General features: G+C 39.3%; 1 protein-coding gene across 2 annotated transcripts in view; it reads left to right on the forward strand.

Moving 5' to 3' along the window:
* Window positions 1-18325, forward strand: part of ELAVL4 (ELAV like RNA binding protein 4) — a 61508-nt gene extending 43183 nt beyond the window's left edge. The window contains exons 4-7 of one of the 2 annotated variants that reach the window (XM_082766570.1): window positions 9094-9247; window positions 9645-9870; window positions 11264-11302; window positions 15593-18325. In XM_082766570.1, coding sequence (XP_082622696.1) covers window positions 9094-9247; window positions 9645-9870; window positions 11264-11302; window positions 15593-15920 — 747 coding nt within the window. In that variant the 3' untranslated portion in view covers window positions 15921-18325. The remainder of the gene's footprint in view (window positions 1-9093; window positions 9248-9644; window positions 9871-11263; window positions 11303-15592) is intronic. The other variant, XM_082766571.1, reaches the window with a different exon arrangement.
* The last annotated feature ends 442 nt before the right edge of the window (window positions 18326-18767 follow it).

Raw genomic sequence — 18767 nt, forward strand, 5'->3', positions numbered from 1 at the left:
AGTGAATAATATTCAGCATTAGCAAAAGTATATATAGTACAGCTGTTGTCCTGAATAAGTACCTGTGGTGTTCCACACCTATTTTCTTGACTTTTTTGAGTCACAACAATGTTATTGTTGCTGTGACACTCCAGACTTACAGGACCTGTGGAAGCTTTAAAAAAATCAAATCCTCCAAACCCCCCCCCCATTATTATTTTACATTTCTTTTTGCACTGAATTAAATAGCAAAATTAACTATTATGCCTTCCTTTTTTACCTTTTGTAGTGAGTTTTTTGTTTTAGGCAGGAACTTACCATGCGAAGCATTTCATGCAGGATTTTTTTATTCACTTCAAATTTTATGAATACCAATAGTTTATTAGGTTAGGGTTTATTTCATGATTATTAATAGCTACTAGACTTTTATAGAACACATGACATTTTGTTGGGCTCTTGAAAGCTGTTAAAATTTAATAATAAGCAAAGAGATTAACCTAACCTACATGCACAGGAGCTGCATAATTTCCTCAGTGATTGGGAAGAACTGTGTAGACTTTAAGTATTTTCAAGTAAATATTAAGAGTCACCTAAAACCATGCCTAAAGGAGCCTTCTCTTCAAATAGCCAAGCTTTAAACACAGCGAGATCAAATCAGCAATTTCTAACTCAATTTTTAATTCCAGTATTGCATGTGACTCTCTCACCTTACCCGACTGGGTTTTTGGTTAAATTTTATTGCTTTTTTATTAAAAAAAAAGAAAAGAAAACCTTCCTAAATTGGGTCTGCTTGCCCTGGTACTGTGTGGTAGGGAAGGAGGCTTTCCCCATGGTTGCACAAACCAAGCAGTGAATCATGTTTTTGCCGTTCCCGGCAGTGTCGGTGGTGCTGGAGGAGATGTCCCCGGTTCCCAAACTGTTGCGGAGTCGTGCTCGGCGCCGCCGCCTTCCCCGAGCTTGTCTGGTGTCCCCACACAGCCCTTACCAGCAGCTCGCTGTGATTCATTGCCCCGTTCTGGAGCATCCTAATTCCTGGAATTACTATATTTAATTATTAGAGCTGATTACTTTATTCTAGCTGGATGCCCTTTACAGTTATTAAAAATGCACTTCCATTGCATTAAAAAAGCCTCACAAAATGTATAGAAAGGGATTTGGTAGCATATAGTTCGTAGCCTACAAAAATACTTAATTAAACGCTAAAGTAATGTTGAACTGCAAAGTACCGAGCATTACTTTATGCTGTTTTCTTCACGAGCATGGCTTGGTTTTGTGCGCAGAACGAATCTAATGCCATGTTGATGGATAGATTGAGCCTTTGGCCTCTGCCTGTCTGCGGGTGCTCGGTAGCCACAGCCCTGCGGTAGCATTTCCTTGGCTGTGTTTTGTTTGGGAGCTGTTGGGATAGATAGCTCACAAAAAAGTTTTTTGAGGCCTTTTATAGACATAGATTGCTTCCACACCCCAAGGTCACCTTGGTGCTGCTGGCCAGCTCCCTCCCATCTCATTGCTCCAGCTGTCGTGGGCCCCTGCTCCTCGGCTGGACGTGAGCTGGCTCCAGGGTCTCATATCTGCACTTGGTTTTTTGACCCATAAAGCTTAATTCCTATCTATGGAAGAAAAAAAAAAAAGATTTTAAATAGCTCCAGGTTCTGCATGTGTCCCCAAATCCTGTCCTTTTTGCTTCTGTAACGTCTCGTGGCAGCCGAATGTTCCCTCCCGCTCCTGATGCCTTGCAAAGCAGCCATGCAGGCACCAGAGGAACTGCTTTATAGCAGGATCAGCAAAACAGCTAGGCACAGTCTGCTCTCAAATGTGCAGACTAAAATAACTGAAGAAATGTTCTTTTTGTTATTTCATTGTTACAATAAATAATCCCTTTCCACTGAAGCAGCTAAAATATTTATGTGCATTTTATTTAAGTCAATGATGCCCTTTCAAGTCAAAGTCGAGAGGTGACTATTTACAGAATATCCGTTTGGGGGAAAGCACTGAAGGAAGTGTTATGTGTTTGGTGGTAATAGGTTATACACGTTATGTTTCTCCTCAGCTGATCATAGTGCATATTTTATTTATGCCATTTCGTGGCATCCTCATCTTGTGAGGCAAAAAGGGCTTCACTGTATTTTTACAGCTAAAGCTTGACATAATTCTACAAAATAGTCTAGAATGAGAGATGATACAGCATGTGTTGAAATAAATATATATTCCAGAAATTGAATCTATTTTTAGAAATTAAATTTGCCCATCCATAAAAGCATATGAAAGGTCACTGCTGCTGTTGAAGATTGCCTAGCAATTCAGTTGCATCAAGTATCTGAAAGAAAACAAGGTGTGTGATGCATGGGGCAGAGACTGCTTAAACTCTGCTGCTCTGCCCTGAAAAAAAATGCCCAGCATCTGAAAGGAGTGAAAGGAAATGTTCTGCAATTTACAGGTTGATTCAGGTGACCTGGCTTCACATTAGGGGACACTGGAACAAGGACAGAACAGAACTTTAAAAGCAAGTTTGAAATGAAACAACAGCAAATGACCACCTGAAATGTGGTTTTGTGTTCCCCTCTCCTTCTCTGTTGCCTGAGAAGTAGGTTGGTTCTGTTCTTCTCTTGCAGGAGCAGGTAGCATGCTGTGACAGCCACTAGAGCAGGAAAAAGCCTCTGAGGAGGGGAGAAGGAATCTGGGTTCTGTGAGCCCTTGATTCCCTCTTCTTATCTCAGAGGTTTGATGGATTTAGTAACAAACAAATAGGATCATTCCTCTACTGTCAGAGGCTGCTTCTGCTTCTTGGGTTATTTCTAATTTTCGGTTAAATGAATAACTGCTGTGGAATATAACTACTCTTCAATTGTTAGTTCAAATGTTTACTTGTACTCCATTCTCATATTTTCTGATCAATAGGACTGGATGGCACTAGTTTAAAATACAGTGAATAGTTCTCTGGGAGAAAACACTCCTTTATTTTCTGGAGATGAAGTAGCAACGGTACTACTTTCTATTTTGGTTGCTCTGGTATTTTTCTAAAGACCAAGTATTTCTACAAAATTCAGGCTCTAAATCTGTCCATGCTAGCTTTTGTGCTTGTCTGCAAAGCTACAGCCTATCCTGTCACTATAGGATAGCCAAATAACAGCTGCTGCAGATTTCCTCTGTCCTACAAAGCCATTTCTCAAAAGCTTGCCTCTCAGTCCCGATGAGATGAGGATGCTGAAGCAAAAGCAGGAGGAGGGAGAAGAGGAGGAAGGCTGCAGCAGCACACTGTGGGAAGAGGATCTGTACCCAGTCCCAAAGAGCTCAGGGCTTGCTGGGGAAAAACACCAGCCCAACAATCCAAGTTCTAGCCAGGAAAAGGTGGCTCGCTGGTAGTGAAAGCAGCAGAGTCTGAGTGTTGCACAGCCTCAGTGTGATGTTCTGCCTAAGATATAATTCTGAGTTTTTTACCAATGTTCTCCCAAGCCTGCCTTCAGGAGCTTCTCCCATCAGGGTAATGGGGTGTACTGCCAGGCTGGGCGGAGAGGTCTGGGGATGCTCTGACACAGGGAGATGGGGTGAACAAAAGGAAGAGGAGGCACAGAGCAGGCATGCATACTTTGTGATGGAGCGGTGCGTGTGTGAAAGATGCAAGGAGGAGCTGAGTGTATGTGCTGGTGGAGTTACCCACATCTGCAGTTCCAGGGGGCAGCTCCTGCTGCACTCCTTCCTCCTGTGAAAACTCACATTGCAGGTGTGTTTGAGCTGCAGGTTTGGGATATGGTTTGGTAGCTCTTGTCGTCGAGGTAATGGCTTGTGTGGTAGCTCAGGATCTCTCATAAATCAGGATCTTTCATAAACAGGTGTCTGCTGTGACTGTGGCACCCTGGGATAAAGCCTTGGATAGGAGTCTTTAAGGATGCCACAGATCTGGAAACCCTTAAGTAAACTGACTTTTTGCTCTTCAGCGCTCTTTAAGAGCCTCTGTCTGTGTACTGTCTGCGTACCTGCTTGGACTTCAGTGCTGGTTAACAAATCCCTTTGCCTGTAGTGATGATGTGGCTCACAGGACCTTTCAGCAGAACATTTGAAGGTTCAAATCTGGTTCTGCTGCTTTCAGCAGGCACCAGAGAGTCTTTACCTGTTAGTTTTGGGCATCTGCGCTTAATCGAAATGTCTTTTTTAACTGCTTCACATTTGCCAATGAGCTTCCTTTTCATTCTACAGAGCCAGAACAATTATTTCTTAGCCCGGCTCTTGCTACAGCCAGAGGGCTTCTAGGTTGTTATCTATGGATGTCTCCCCTAAAACGATGGGACAGGCTGTTTTATCTTACCTGCAATCATAATTAGTCCCAGTACCATGGAGAGATTCAATACTGCTTTAAAGTGCATTGTCACTCCCCTACTGTCCCCAGCCCTGGGCTGGGAGAAGAATGTAGTGCCCTTGGGGATGTGAAGGTGTTCTAGGCTTCCATCTTCAGCATGTGGAACAGAGGACTGCGTATGTTTTGTTTTGACCAAGTATGTGGCTTTCTAAGGAAGGGTTTCTGAATTTTTACACAGAATTAGAGCACGAATGAGGGCCTGGAAGAGGCTCTGAGGAAACTGCCTCTTCTAGCTGTAGTGCATTTTTACTGATCTGCTTGTATGTGGGGAAAAGTGGGATGGTGCTTACACATGTGAAGAAGCTCTTTGCCCAGCTGTGCTCAAGCACTTGCAGTGTATACCAGTGAATAAGAGGCAGCTGGCACAGGTCAGTTTTGTTCCCATTTTGTGTGTTTGGACCTCGGACAGAAAAAACAGTGAAGTGACTCACCCAAAATCACGCAAGCAATCCTACATCTGAGCTTATCACGCAGACAAAGCAAAGTCTTCCAAAATTACTTTTAAGGTCACAGTGAAGCTTAGTATTTCTGAACATGTTACACAAGGATTTTCTGAAAGATGCCCAGGGCATTGCTTAACAGGGACTGCACCTCATGTGGTGGCAGCTGGTGACATGTCCTGGGGACTGCAGGAACTGTCGGCTGCTGGCCCAGTGGCTGGGGATGCCTGTGCTGCTGTGCTGCACTCAATTAAAGGCTCCTGTCTAGTCTCGCATTCCCCAGGTGAGCAATGCTAGGTGCCGAGTGAGAGGCATATATCATCTTGGAAAAGTTTTCAGAAAGACACAAGCTGTTAGGTGGCTTGTCAGGAGATGTTTTGGCCAGGGCAGGGTGGCTCTGCTCACAGAGGCATTGCTCCAGGCAAAGATTATGCCTGACCTCGCTGGAGCAGGCAGCAACTGAGACATTGTTTTGGCTTACTTTAAATAAATAAATAAATAAACTTCTAGAAGACCCCTGAAAATGGGTTTAACATCTTAGAAGTCCAGGATTAATGTGTGAGATGAAGGCATCTTAGAGAAGCAGTGAAATGGTTAAGAGTGTCAGTGTTGAAGTTGTGGCCGATAACATCCAGAACCTTGTCTTGTAAGACAAATGGGATGCATTCATGCCTCTAGGTGCCTTTGTGGGCTTTCTGACTTGGAAAGACCAGACTGCATCAATTTATGTTCTGAAAAGTCTTGAGGTTAAAAATTTTTCAAGAAGTTTTCTGCATTGGAAAAATGAGTAGGAAATCAATAGGGAAGATAATTGCTTTAACTGGGTGATTTTTCTGAGTTCATGAACGAAAATAATTGTTTATTACCATGGAAAATCTGAAACTCTGGACCCTACATATTCTCTGGTAGTGTGTGGTGAGAGCAGTAGCAGCGCAGCCTCTTGAGGGAGGGCTGCTCATACTTTGGAGAAGCGCTTACACAGGCTGATGTTCAATGTCACATGAGAAATAGCCTTGCTAGCATGTTTTCCCGAATTACTGACCTCTAATGTTAGTTGCTATAAATATATATATATACAGTAAGCCATAATAAACTATTTAATAAAAAATAATTCATGAAATGAATTAGAAAATATTAAAAATATCTTCCCTGCGAAGGACTAAACTTATTATGTGAAATGAAATATTGTTAGACCTCCACTGGGCATGCAAGTGGACAAACACTTCAGTGCTGAAAAATGCATAAGTCAAATGACAGCTTGGCATACTCTAGCTCATCTATTTGAATTTCTTCTAGTGGCTGGGATTTCCATATTCTTTTTGTTTTCAACAAGCAGTTTCATTATACAGCACTAACACTGCTGTGAGCAAAAAAAAAAAAAAAAAATTGTTCTTAACTGTGAATATAAAGAATTAATGCAGTATCCTTCCTGAGTGCTTCATAGTTCAGTGATAAAATGGGAGCTGGTGTTGGCTCCCATTTTAACTTTCACAGTGCAAGTTGCTTCTGGTCAGGTGGAGGGTCAGGATGGATGTTTTCTTCCTTTGATAGTTAATACATGGGAAGACATCCCGTCCTTAGTACTAACTGAATAATAGCTTGAAAGCAGGATGGCATGGTCTAACCAATCGATTTGTCATTGGCTGACCTGTGAAAGAAGATGAAAAAGATTCAAAAGGAGATAAATAATTGACACCACTAGCCTTGTGTCCATTCAGCTCACAACCTTTTCTCCTTGATATTAAAGACAGCTGAGTTGCTTTTGGCAGCTTCTTTCTTTGGCCCAGGCTCCTCTGCAACCTGAATATTTGATTTCAGGAGGAAATAAAAATTAGATCTGAGCGGTGATGCGTGTTTACATGTGCTGTGAGTAGATGAATTTGAGACCGTGCGGACTCCTTCTGCTTCGTATCTGTATGGCCCACAAGAACAGAGCAGGGCTTTTTTACTTTCTTGTGTAAAAGTGTGTGTGTATATCTATATATAAAATGTCAGGCACTCAGTGCTCTGGGAAGTGGTGTTTTTTGCATATCCCAGTACTTTTCATCTTCCCTGTAATGTGGCATTTGGTTAATGAATGTGCCAGAGTGAGAAAACCCAAAGGAAACCCCTGGCTGTTTTCCCAGGAACTTTATTAATTTTGCAGCTCTCAGTTTTGAGGAATAGGTAAGGTCCCTACCTTCACTCCAGAGAGGCTCTTAAGTGTTTTTTAAACTCTTATTCCTGAAATAGGTTAAGCTGTAGGTGTCTGAGCCCTGGTAGCGCCCTCTCAGTGTAAGGCGCTTGCACAGCATGGGGACATTGTGGAAATGCACACACTCCAGGGTGGTTTTGGCTGCGTGAAATGGGTGGCACCTCCCTGGCCTCAGGAGATGGGATTTGGTCCTGACGTGCTCTTAATGTGGGGCTGATCGTGATCATACCAGGCCTGGCTGGTGCTGTGAGGTGATGCTTGAACTGCCCAGGCCGCATGCAGCCCTCACGCTTGGCGGCCATGTTGTTCCTCACCTCTGGGTGACTTTAGCTGGGCTTGCTGGTCTTCCAGAGCCTGCTCAAAATCATGTAACTTTTCAACCAAGCACAGCAATGCAGTGATGTTAGGTATGGTATCTGTAGATGAAACCCCTGGTTTTGTGTCCCCAAGCACCTGACTCGGTTCATTAGCTAGAAGCCAAGTGGTGCCACCTGAGCTCTGGCCCTGGTGCCTCAGAGAGATGCTTGGGGCCTGTGAGTGCTGTGGATGCTGCAGCTCATGGGGAGCTTGTGGGCTGTGTGGCCCCAAGTCACTGTGGCACAGGACAGTTCCACACCATCCGTTTCCCTTTCATTGCTTGTCTGCTGCTGGATGCTTCCCTGCTCGTTAGGCCTGCCTGTGCCTGTGTGCTTCGCCTGAGCCTGCCTCAGTTGATGCAAATGTTTTAGTTAACCTCCTTTTGCACATCTCTTCCCCTAAATCTTTCCACCTCCTCTCTTTAGCTTTCTCTTGAAATACTAGTTTTAAAAGGTTATGTACAAGCACGTAAGTTAAAAAGAAGTTGCCAAAAACATTAAAATCTAAAATCTTTAGAGTTTGTCCGCTATTATGCGCAGAAGATTGTAGAAGCAAATATTAGTCATTCACATCATTTTCTGTGTTGAGTCAACATCTATTTTTAGGTGTGGAGCACATAAAGACAACTCTTTGACACACAAAACACAAAGACATCCATTTGACATCATTTGTGTTTGGGCTAAGGCTGGGGAAGAGGGGAATACAATTGCCGAAAACGTTATTTTTATGACAAGACCCCCCTATTTCTTCCAAGAGGCATTTTAAGACATGATACAGTAACATACCAATCTGTTTATATTTAAATAAATCAGGATGAAGTGCAAAATATTCAGGTTTAGATCTGATGCTATTTCAGATGTGCTGAGAAGTAATTCTTCGTGATCTGTGCTGAATACTTGCAATTAGGCCTTATCTGGGAAGTATTTTTGTTAAATTTGTGTTATTCTAAGCGAATATATTAATAGTGCAGAAGGCTTTTTATGCATATATTGTAATTATAGATCTGATTTTTCTTTTAGGTCTGGGTTTATATTTTCATAGGTAGAAGAGCAGTTAAAGATTTGATTTAATAATTTCTTGACAGCATGCATGAAATGCCTCAGCTTGCTTTTCTTGTTTATTTGGTCATAATATTTTATGGTCTGGTTTTGGGCTTACAGTGCAAGGGAACTTCTTGTGATAAATTGCAGATGTGACAATGAGTGTCAGTATACAGTTCCCTGAGCAGATGTTCATTTAGTGTAATTTCACCAGTGCTTTGCTGTTCATCCAGAACAGATCTTGCCAGCTCAGGATGAAAACACAGAGATGGCACAAAAGATCACTCTGCAAATAATCTGATCTGTTTCAGACTTGTGAAGAAAAGCATCCTGGAACTTTAGAATGCGACGTATATTCTAAGGTTATTACATGTTAGATACAGTAAATCATCCATACACCCACAACCCATAGGGGTAAATTTACAAAGCCGTGCGTAGGAAGTCACACACTAATCTACCTCTGAACAATAGTTATTTTGTGCCTGCACTTAAAGAACCCTTGCATTTGTTTTCAAGGTCTCTCTTGTGTCTCTCTTGCTTTTCCTTTGTTCTTCTAACCTTTCCTGGTTCTCCTGGTTTTGTCGAACAGGTAGTATCTGAACTCCAGGGTTATTCAAGCAACTGAACTCTAATGTTTCTTGCTTGTGGAAAAAGAAAACAATCTGTCCATTTGAAATGTAAAGGGCAGCTCTGCTTACTAATATGCATTTCCTTTTCTTAAATCCATAGGTGTCATATGCCCGTCCAAGTTCAGCATCAATCAGAGATGCAAACTTGTATGTCAGCGGCCTTCCGAAAACAATGACCCAGAAAGAATTAGAGCAGTTATTCTCACAATATGGACGCATCATCACCTCACGGATTCTGGTTGATCAAGTCACAGGTTAAAATAAATCTTTCCTAGATGCCTCTGTGTTTCTGGAAATAGCAGAATTATAAATGCTTGCTGGCAGTTGGGTTTTAAGACGGTGTGATTTTTTTTTTTAATGTAAAATGCATGCCCAGTTCTCTATAGGTATAACTGCTTGGGGTTGTACCTGCTTTTTTTTAATGAGGGATTGCAAAATGCAGAATGTCACTTTTCTTAAAACGATTGTGTATATGGTAGGGTCTGATTATGGAGAACACAGCTGGGGAATAGCATTTTTCTTTATTATAGGACTTCTCTGAATTTGCAAGCTGTGTGTTCTCTAAGTCAAACCAACATTGTTTCATCGTTACATAGATGAAGCTGTTCCTACATATATTCATTCATTTGTTCACATGTGCTTACTTCCCAGGTGTTTCTCGAGGTGTGGGATTTATCCGTTTTGATAAGAGAATAGAGGCAGAAGAAGCCATAAAGGGACTAAATGGCCAGAAGCCTAGTGGTGCTACAGAACCAATTACTGTGAAGTTTGCCAATAATCCCAGCCAGAAAACAAGCCAGGCACTCCTTTCACAGCTGTATCAGTCTCCCAACAGACGCTACCCTGGACCACTTCACCACCAGGCTCAGAGATTCAGGTAATTACCTGGAAAAGAACTGAAGTTCTACCAGTGATGACGATGTGGGGCAGGTGCTGCACAGGAAAATACTTTTTAGTTGTGTAGGCTGACCTGATTTTCTTTGTAAAATTAAATATTCTTTCCTGGAGAATGAGGAGGAAAATCTGCTGACAGCAGTAGTCATGTTGTATTTACTAAAACAGATGAAGTACTGTACAATCGGATCTCTTGAAGCCTCATAGAAAAAGGGAGGACAGAATAGAGTTACACTGATAATCAAATGAGCAGTGACTACTCTGTTCTTCCCAATTTTTTTGGTAATGCTTTTATTTTCTGCTATGTTATTACAGTTTTGATGCAGCCTAGACTTTGATGTTAATGACAGTGGATTCGTAGCAGGAAAAAAGCTGAGTGTGTTCCAGTCAGCAGCAGTATCATTAAATTTATTAGCCTGAGATCTGCTCTTACTATAAAGAGACCTTGTATTAGTGTTTGGTATGATCCCTCAGATGCTTTTGGGAGGTGTTTTGTTACACATTCTGAATATACCATTTCAATCTGATCCATAAACTAGTGTTTGCAATACATTGTGTCCTTGTTAGCTTTATAATAACTTCCAGGCAACCTAGCGTTCAATTAAAGGTCTCTTTAAAATGTGTATACTTGCATAACTGAGTTGTATACTGGCTTTACAGAATTATTAAACAGTGATTCTAGTTTTTTGGTGACAAAGTGCTAATGAATTAAATAAGATCATAGCAAAAAGTCAATCATCTGACTGATATAAAAGCAAATACAAATTTAGTACATCTTTGGCATGCAGCTGTGTACCTTGAGGTTATCTTTTTTTTATCAGTCCATCAGTAAAAGGACTTATTTAGTGTACTGCCATGGAAAGCAGTTGATTAGTCATTTTGCGAAACTTGGTGGTCATTTAGATCGATGTATTGCTAAGGATAATTACTGAATGCATCCTAGTGGTGAGCATATATTATGTTATAGTAGTTGAAAGTCGGGAAATTTTCTAGCTCCATCAGTTTTGGACTGTAGCGCTTTATTTCAAAGTTAACTGTAAGTATGAGGCAAACAACTGAATTATTTGCAAAAATTTCATAATGCTGTCTTAAAAGATAAACCAAACGTGAATCTTTTTAAAAGTAAAAACAAACCATGAAAATTAAGGCTTTATTTAAGACTTCATATAAATGAAAATTACTTGAAATGCTGTGGTGGAAATTTAAGCACAATCTCAAGCTTAACAAAGCAGGCCGCAAGTTGTTAGACTCCTTAGATGTGTGGGAAACTTGTTGAACATTTCTTCTTTGAAAATGGAACGCTATTAATAATAGTTCCATTGAGCGATCTTGCCATCTGTGAGACATTAACCCAAAGACCCTCCTTCTCTTTTCAGGCTGGACAATTTGCTTAATATGGCCTATGGCGTAAAGAGGTAATTAGAATTCCACAGATTGCCAGATGTCCGTGTTGGCACAGATTGGTGCTACAATTTTTTTTAATTCACTAACTTTATTTTTTTTAATTCCTTCTTTTCTTCCACCAGCATGTCAGATTCTTTTTAAGTTTGGACTTCAGTTGGTTTTGTTACTTTAAAGGCCACACACACATTCTGTGGGTTTTTCAACTTTTTTTTATTTACAGGTGGGGCTCTCAAATGGTTTAGGTGCAACAGCTACAAGCATTCAAACTCCAGTTGTCGTGCCACATGGCACTTTGTCCAGAAACAGAACTATTAACTTAAGTTGTATGTTATTAGATCAGATATTAGTTAAAAACTTAACTGGACAACAGCAGCCTAATTCTTCTTTCAGCTGTTAAGACCTTCATTCTGTTACATCTGGCTTCACAACTTTGACTTAAAAATATAGCTGTGTGCACCTTAATCAGCCCTAAGTTTCTTTTGTTACAGGTTTAATGCTTTGTTGACATTTTCTTGGTGCTTGGGATTTATTTTTTGTTTGAAATAGCAATGTGTGTTTGTGTATGTACTTGTATGTGTGAATGTTCAGCTGATTTATAAATGTTTATGCTGTTTCATCAGTACGTTTAATGTTTGATAGCTAAAATGACATATTGTTAGTGCTTCTTCTGATGGCACACATCAACGCAAGCCAACCTTACAGCACAATACAGGCAGGCTTACTCCTGATGTAAGATGTCCAGCCATCCCCACAGTTAAGATGAGAAAACACTTAATCTTCTGAAATGGTCTACTCACCACAGTTGAAAATTGTTTGAGCTTTTTTTTAACAAAGCTCATCCTGTAAATGGTACGGTAAGTATATCTTTAGCCAGTAGTGGACTGTAATGTACATTTTAACTACTGCTGTGGTAGCTGCCGTACAAATAAATTGCAGATCTTAAGACTACTTACGAAACCGAAGGCAATGGTCAAGACAGAGGTGGTATACCTTCTCTAAAGCACTCGTTGTGTTTCATTTGCAATATACTTAGTGGTGATGGTAATTTCTGAGTCACTGTATCACCTGAATTCATCACATTCTGCTCCTCCTGTGTTCTGCCCTCCAACTTGTTTCTTGATATATGCCAAAAACATTGCAAAACTTAGCATCAAGTATCTGTCAGGTGCAAGAAGCTCTCAGAAAGGTGGTGGTGTTCAGGGAGTTGTCCTTGGCTTTTAATTTCTTCCCCAGAATTGTGCTGGCATGTTGTGTAGGACAAACAGTGCTTGGTCCTAACCGTCAGACTTTTGAGTTCAGAATTTTTATCACCTGCAGAGGAAAAGAAAGTGACTTACCTGCCTTTTTAGGCTGTCTGCCTTAGTGTTTTGATTCTGCAGTGTTAGTCTTGAATCACAACAGCTTTTTGTTTGTTTGTTTTTTGAACAGTTATTGTTTAGGCATCTTAAATTAGCTTTTTACTCCTCCCAGCAAATCTTAAACTTTGATAGCAAACTCACATTACAGGCGTAGGGTCACTAGAAAAATACTGTATTGATCAAAACTTTGGAAGCTGCTTCTAAAATACCTGTAGTGTATTGTTTTTGGGTTGGTGGTTAGTCTTCCTTCCTCATGTTATGTGGGGAAATACAGATAGAAAATGAGCTGTGCAGGTGTGGGATGAAGGTTTTATTGATCAGTAATTTCAGATCATGTGCATAAGTCAGTGCTACTGCTTAGCAGTAGCTTTTGTTGTATTTGTCAGTAAACTACTAGTTTCATGCATATGTTTTTGCATTTATAGTAGCTCCTGTGCTCATGGTATGTAGGTAGTTGAAAGCTGCGTATCTCCAAAAGGTTTCCAGGGAAAAGCTGCTCTTCAATGAACTGTATGAAACTTTAACCCTTTGTATCAGTGCAGCATTTATTGAAAAACAAAGCTATAAAATACCACTTGATATGCACAGCTTTGAGCATTGTACAGATTTTCCTAATACTACTTATAGGAAATGTATGTATTAGTGCTGTACTTCATGTTAAGTTTCAACATTGGAGAAAACGAGTGTTTGCTGGCTTACACATGGTACTAGCACAGTTGGCACTTGGCAGCAATGGGATTGAAGTCCTATCTTCCAAATTTCAAAGGAATGTGAAGCTGTTGGCTTGTACAAGCTCTCAGTCTTAGCTGCCCTATTTACAGTTCCATGCTGGTGTGTTTTGGAAGGAGCAGAATAAATTAGCCCTGTCCAGCCACCTCTGTTTTCAGAGCTGCAGAAATGCCGTAGGTTAGCAGAGCAATGCTGAACAATTATGTTTTTCCCCCACATACTAGGAACTAAAGAATGTTGAGAGTAGGAATTGTGAAAGTGAACTTCAGTAGGAAGATTATCATATATTCTTAAAATCTTTTTGCAAACCTCTATGTATGTCTGAGGATCCAATGCTGTTAGCATTCACAAACTGTTTATCGTGTAGCTACACTCCAGTGATATTTCTTAGCTCGAGATGGATGTTCCAAGTATCATCTGATAGCACTTTATATGTATATTTGAGGAAAGGAGTCCAAAGAAGCAGCCATCAAGTGTGTAGTTTCTTTTATGGTTATTTAATATACACTAATATTGTGCAGAATACTGTGTGGAAACACAAGAAGTATAAAAGGAGAAGCTTTGGAATGCATAAGAGCTGTCTTCTCTTAGCTACACTGTGGATTTCCCCCCTCTATTCCCTCAGTCATCACTCAGAAGATCCAGAGGAATTATTATTCAATTCTGGTATTAAAACTCATCAGACTGAAGGTACATGTGAAACTGGATTTTTATTAAGACTTTTCCTCTGCGCAGTTGTTATTTTAGAACATATCCCAAAGTGTAGCTTCAGAAATCATGTCATATTTTTTTCAAACTGATGAAAGGAAAATTATGTTGATCCTGAGGGCTGATACTGCTTAACATCTTCATTAATAACCTGAGTCACGGGCTGCAGTGCGCCCTCCTTGCGTTAATGGATGACACTGATGTGGGGGAGTAGGGGCACTCTGCATGCTGTTGGCCATGGCTGCTTTTGGGGTGACCTTGACAAGCCAGAAACAAACCTGGCAAAATTCAGGAAGGGTAAATGTAGAGTGTAGCCGCTGACTGCTGTCTTGAATTACCTACAAGGGCGTTAGAAGAAGAAGCCAAGCTGTTCTCCGAGGTCAACTGCAAAAGGACAAGAGCCGACAGTAGCAGGCTGCAGTGGGGGAAATTCAGCCAAATGTAAGAGAAAAGTCACTGACAGTGAGGATGGTCAAACCCTGGAGCAGGTGGCCCCAGGAGTGGAGTCCCATCCTTGGAGACTTCAAAAACTTCACTGTGCAAAGCCCTGAGCAGCCAATTTCACTTCTGCTTGAAATGAGGCTATCTGGAGCTCGACTAAATGACCTCCACAGGTCCTGACCAGCCAATGCTATTCCATGTTTATAAACACACTACCTGGCTTCAGCTTTCTAATTCAGGCATTCAAATAAACAAAACAGACCCCTCAAGACTTGGGGAGAAGTTAGGGTTCTGTCAGATTTCTAGGAGCTTATCTCTCTACGTTCACTACCTGAAGAGTCATGGACATGGAGTCTCGCGGTATGAAGGTATTAGTTGACATATGCTCACTAATTATATCTACACACTGTTTACTTACTCTACGACTGCTGCATAAATCTTTAATATATTTGGCTGGCTTTAGGACTTTTTTTATTAACTAGATTTTTTTCTCACTGAATGTCAATTAAGGACTATTAGGAGGAGAATTAAAACCTACCACTTAGATCTCTCTGGTAGTATCTTCAGCTAAAAGAGGCTACTGTTTCACCTGAATCCTGACAATGGCATTTCATGGTAATCTTTAAAATAAACTTTGAAGGTTTTTTTTTTCCCACAGCACACTTTTGAAAAGTAAGGCATTAGTTTCCATTGCTCTGAAACAATATTTTGTAGTGGAAATACATGGCAAATTCCTATAGGCCTTTTTTCAATGAACTCGTATATGCTGCCATAAACACAGGCTCTTTTTTTTTTTTTTTTAACTTAAATGCTGAAGGATACTCTATTAGATATTTGTATGCCTTTAAATAGGGCTTATTCTTGAAGGGAAATGCATTTATGCACAGATTTGGTCTTCTATATGTAGTGTAGCTCCCTTCCACTCCAGTAAGAGTTAGAGACCAAGGTGGCTAGGTAGGACTGAGAACCTAAATTAACACTGGCTTGATTATTTTTGAAATCTTGGTTCCATGTAGCTTGTGCCAAGAGATATATTTAGAATAGACCCCTCTTTTTACTTGGTAGGTTTTCTCCGATCACAATTGATGGTATGACGAGCCTTGTTGGAATGAATATCCCCGGTCACACTGGGACTGGATGGTGCATCTTCGTCTACAACTTGTCTCCCGACTCAGATGAGAGCGTGCTGTGGCAGCTGTTTGGTCCCTTCGGAGCGGTCAATAATGTCAAGGTGATCCGCGACTTCAACACCAACAAGTGCAAGGGATTTGGCTTTGTCACCATGACCAACTACGACGAAGCTGCCATGGCGATTGCCAGCCTTAATGGATACCGTTTAGGAGACAGAGTATTGCAAGTTTCCTTTAAAACCAATAAAACCCACAAATCCTGAATTTCATATCCTTACTTACTAAAATATATATATATAAATATATATACGAACAAAACAAAACAAAAAAAAAAACTCTTCAAGGCTTATATTCAACCATGGACTTTATAAGCCAGTGTTGCCTAAGTATTAAAACATTGGATATCCTGTGAGGAACAGGAAAGGATTTTATAATGCTTAGAAAAAAAAAAAAAACCTTTGATGCATTGAATGTTCTTTCATAGCTGTCGTTGTTGAATATAATATACATAGATAACAATGTGCAGGGATTTTTACCCGGCCAGCTAGTTTTACTACCTTCCTTGAAGGTGGGTCTTTTTAAGATGACCATTCACTCATTTGAAAAAATAAGAAAACAAAAAACAATTTTTACAAGCTAATGGGATTAAAAGCGAGAAAAACTTTTTCTTTTCTTTTCTTCTTTTCAAAACATTGATCCAATCAGATTGGTAAACCCCCCACATAAAAATTAAAGAGGAACAATAAAAATTGCAAAAAAGAACATAATTTTGCAACTTTTTTTATTTTTCCTTTTTTCTTTTATATCATGTGAACTAAACAGTCTTCTGTTAAGGGAATGGGGTAAAGGGGGATACCTGATGACATAACAATTTAAATAACATTAACAATGTTGCCAAAGAGGTGGTCTCTTTGCTGAAAATGGGTTTCAAGAAAAATCTATTTTTATAAAATATAAAGAATTTTTACAAGAGAATCTGGATTTGAGAAAAAATATTTTGACTGGCTAATTTAGGGGAAATTGACAACTTTGTCATGTTCATACTGCACTGGTAACTTTTTAGAGATCAAGATGTGTGTTTTAAACTGGATTAGTAGATTGTTTTTTGAAGGATGGGCTACAAACAGATGATCTTCGTATCTTTTCATAGCATGTAATAAAAAATATTAAATACAGTACGGGAGAGTGTTCTTCCCAGGCACGCAGTTACCCACAGTCAAAACCCAAAAGCAAGGAGATGAGTTGCAAGACGGTTTTTCTTTAAGTCATCAGTATGGGATATCAGCAGAACAAAAGTTTAAAAAAAAAAAAAATTAATTTTGATCAAAAACTTCCTTGGTTTGAGCAGTAGGTGCTACGAAATTATTTACATATCTTAGTATCATAGTTAAATGTAATGTGTTTAGAAAGAATACATTTGCTTTAAATTTGTTAAGAATTTTCAAATTCACTTTATAGCCCATGCTAATATAATTGGGCTGTGTTGGCACATTTGGAACACTGTTTATGTTGCTTGAAACACTTATTTATTTAATTGCCGATGTGATGCATATGGCCAAAATCAAATATAGCTAGTTTGGCTAGTCTACTTATTTGTTTACTTAAACTATGGGAAGAAGCATATTATTGTGTCATTTTGTTGTGTGTGTATGTGTATATATAATATAAATATATATATATATAAAGTTATTTTTTCTTTTGGTTAATTTATTATAAGTTGTAACACTTTGCTAGTTTTGTTTGTATATGTCTTAAAATGTTTTCTTATGATACTTAAGTGACAGAGGTATCAAGGTAACTTGTGTAGAAATATTGTTTGATATATTGTCATGTTTGTTGTGAATATTTTTTCTTACTGCACAGTAGAAAAGAAAACAACTGGGTCTTTATTTTAATGTAATTCAGATTGGGGAAAACAGAGCTAAGGGAACAAAATGACTGAGGGGGGTGCTCTCCCATGTCCAGTGCACTGATCATTTTAGTATGTTTGTGCTTTGTACGGTTATATATTTAAAACAAAAAAGGGTCATGCTCTTCCCTGAGTACTAGAAACAGTTACTCGCTATGCATAATCTAGTTGATAGTTAAATTTGCTATTGCTTTTCTTGTCTTGTTATATAAAATCTTTTCAATACAAGTTTAGTCTTAATGGTAATAAAACGTTATGGTTATTTATAACTTGTGCTTATTTTGTGCATTTTTTCCATGCTATACCCACTAACTGCATGTAGACTAAGTATTGTTTTTTCACACTGAAGAGGCAAACTTTTGTAGTAGACAAATAACTAAAGCAAAGGCTGCATCATAATTTTATCAGTTTTTTACTTTAACAATGTTAGATTTTAGTTTAAAGGAACACTCATTCAATGTTCAGGGAAACCTTTATACATCATCTGCTATGAATGAGCGCAGTTTGCTGGGAAAGTTTTGATGCATTTGCTAAGCATTAGTGGGGAAGGCATGTCAGAATCTTTTCTCTACGATGTGTTTTACTATCTGAATAATAATAATAATTTAAAAAATCTTTCTTAGGACCAGGCAGTTGTATACTTTAGTTATAATGAATGACTTCATGTTATAACCTTGCTAGTTTAGATCATTTCTGAGGGAAAGTATTGTAAATGTTTTTTTCATAACCTTGTTGTGTTTGAATTATTTGTACTTTAATTGTCCAGACAATAAATGAAAGTGTGTAGAATGGCTATGGACTTTCCACCTTTTTAACCGTGTTCAGCTGTCTTAGTGATCCCAGCCACACCTCAAAGGAGGGAGATGTTAGTATGATTTCAGAAGCAAGGTCTTGGAGACAAATGTCTTAGTCAGACCAGACTAAGCATGTTCATTATTTGTGGTTTTTCCTTCTGAAGGATAGAAAGAATCTGCCATTTAAGGTACCATTTAAGACACCAAATACCAAATTGTAACTGTGAGTAAAATACCTTTATTTGAATGTGGGAGATACTGAAGGATTTCTACCATATACAGTGTTCTTACACAATGAGAATATTAACTCAGTCAATATCAACATTAAACAAAAGTAATAAGAAAATTTCAACATTAATACAGTTTAAGTCATTTAGTTTGACTTTTCTATGAACATGCTATGAATG

The sequence above is a fragment of the Aythya marila genome, assembly GCF_965140915.1.
Source record: "Aythya marila genome assembly, chromosome: 8".
NCBI lineage: Eukaryota > Metazoa > Chordata > Aves > Anseriformes > Anatidae > Aythya > Aythya marila.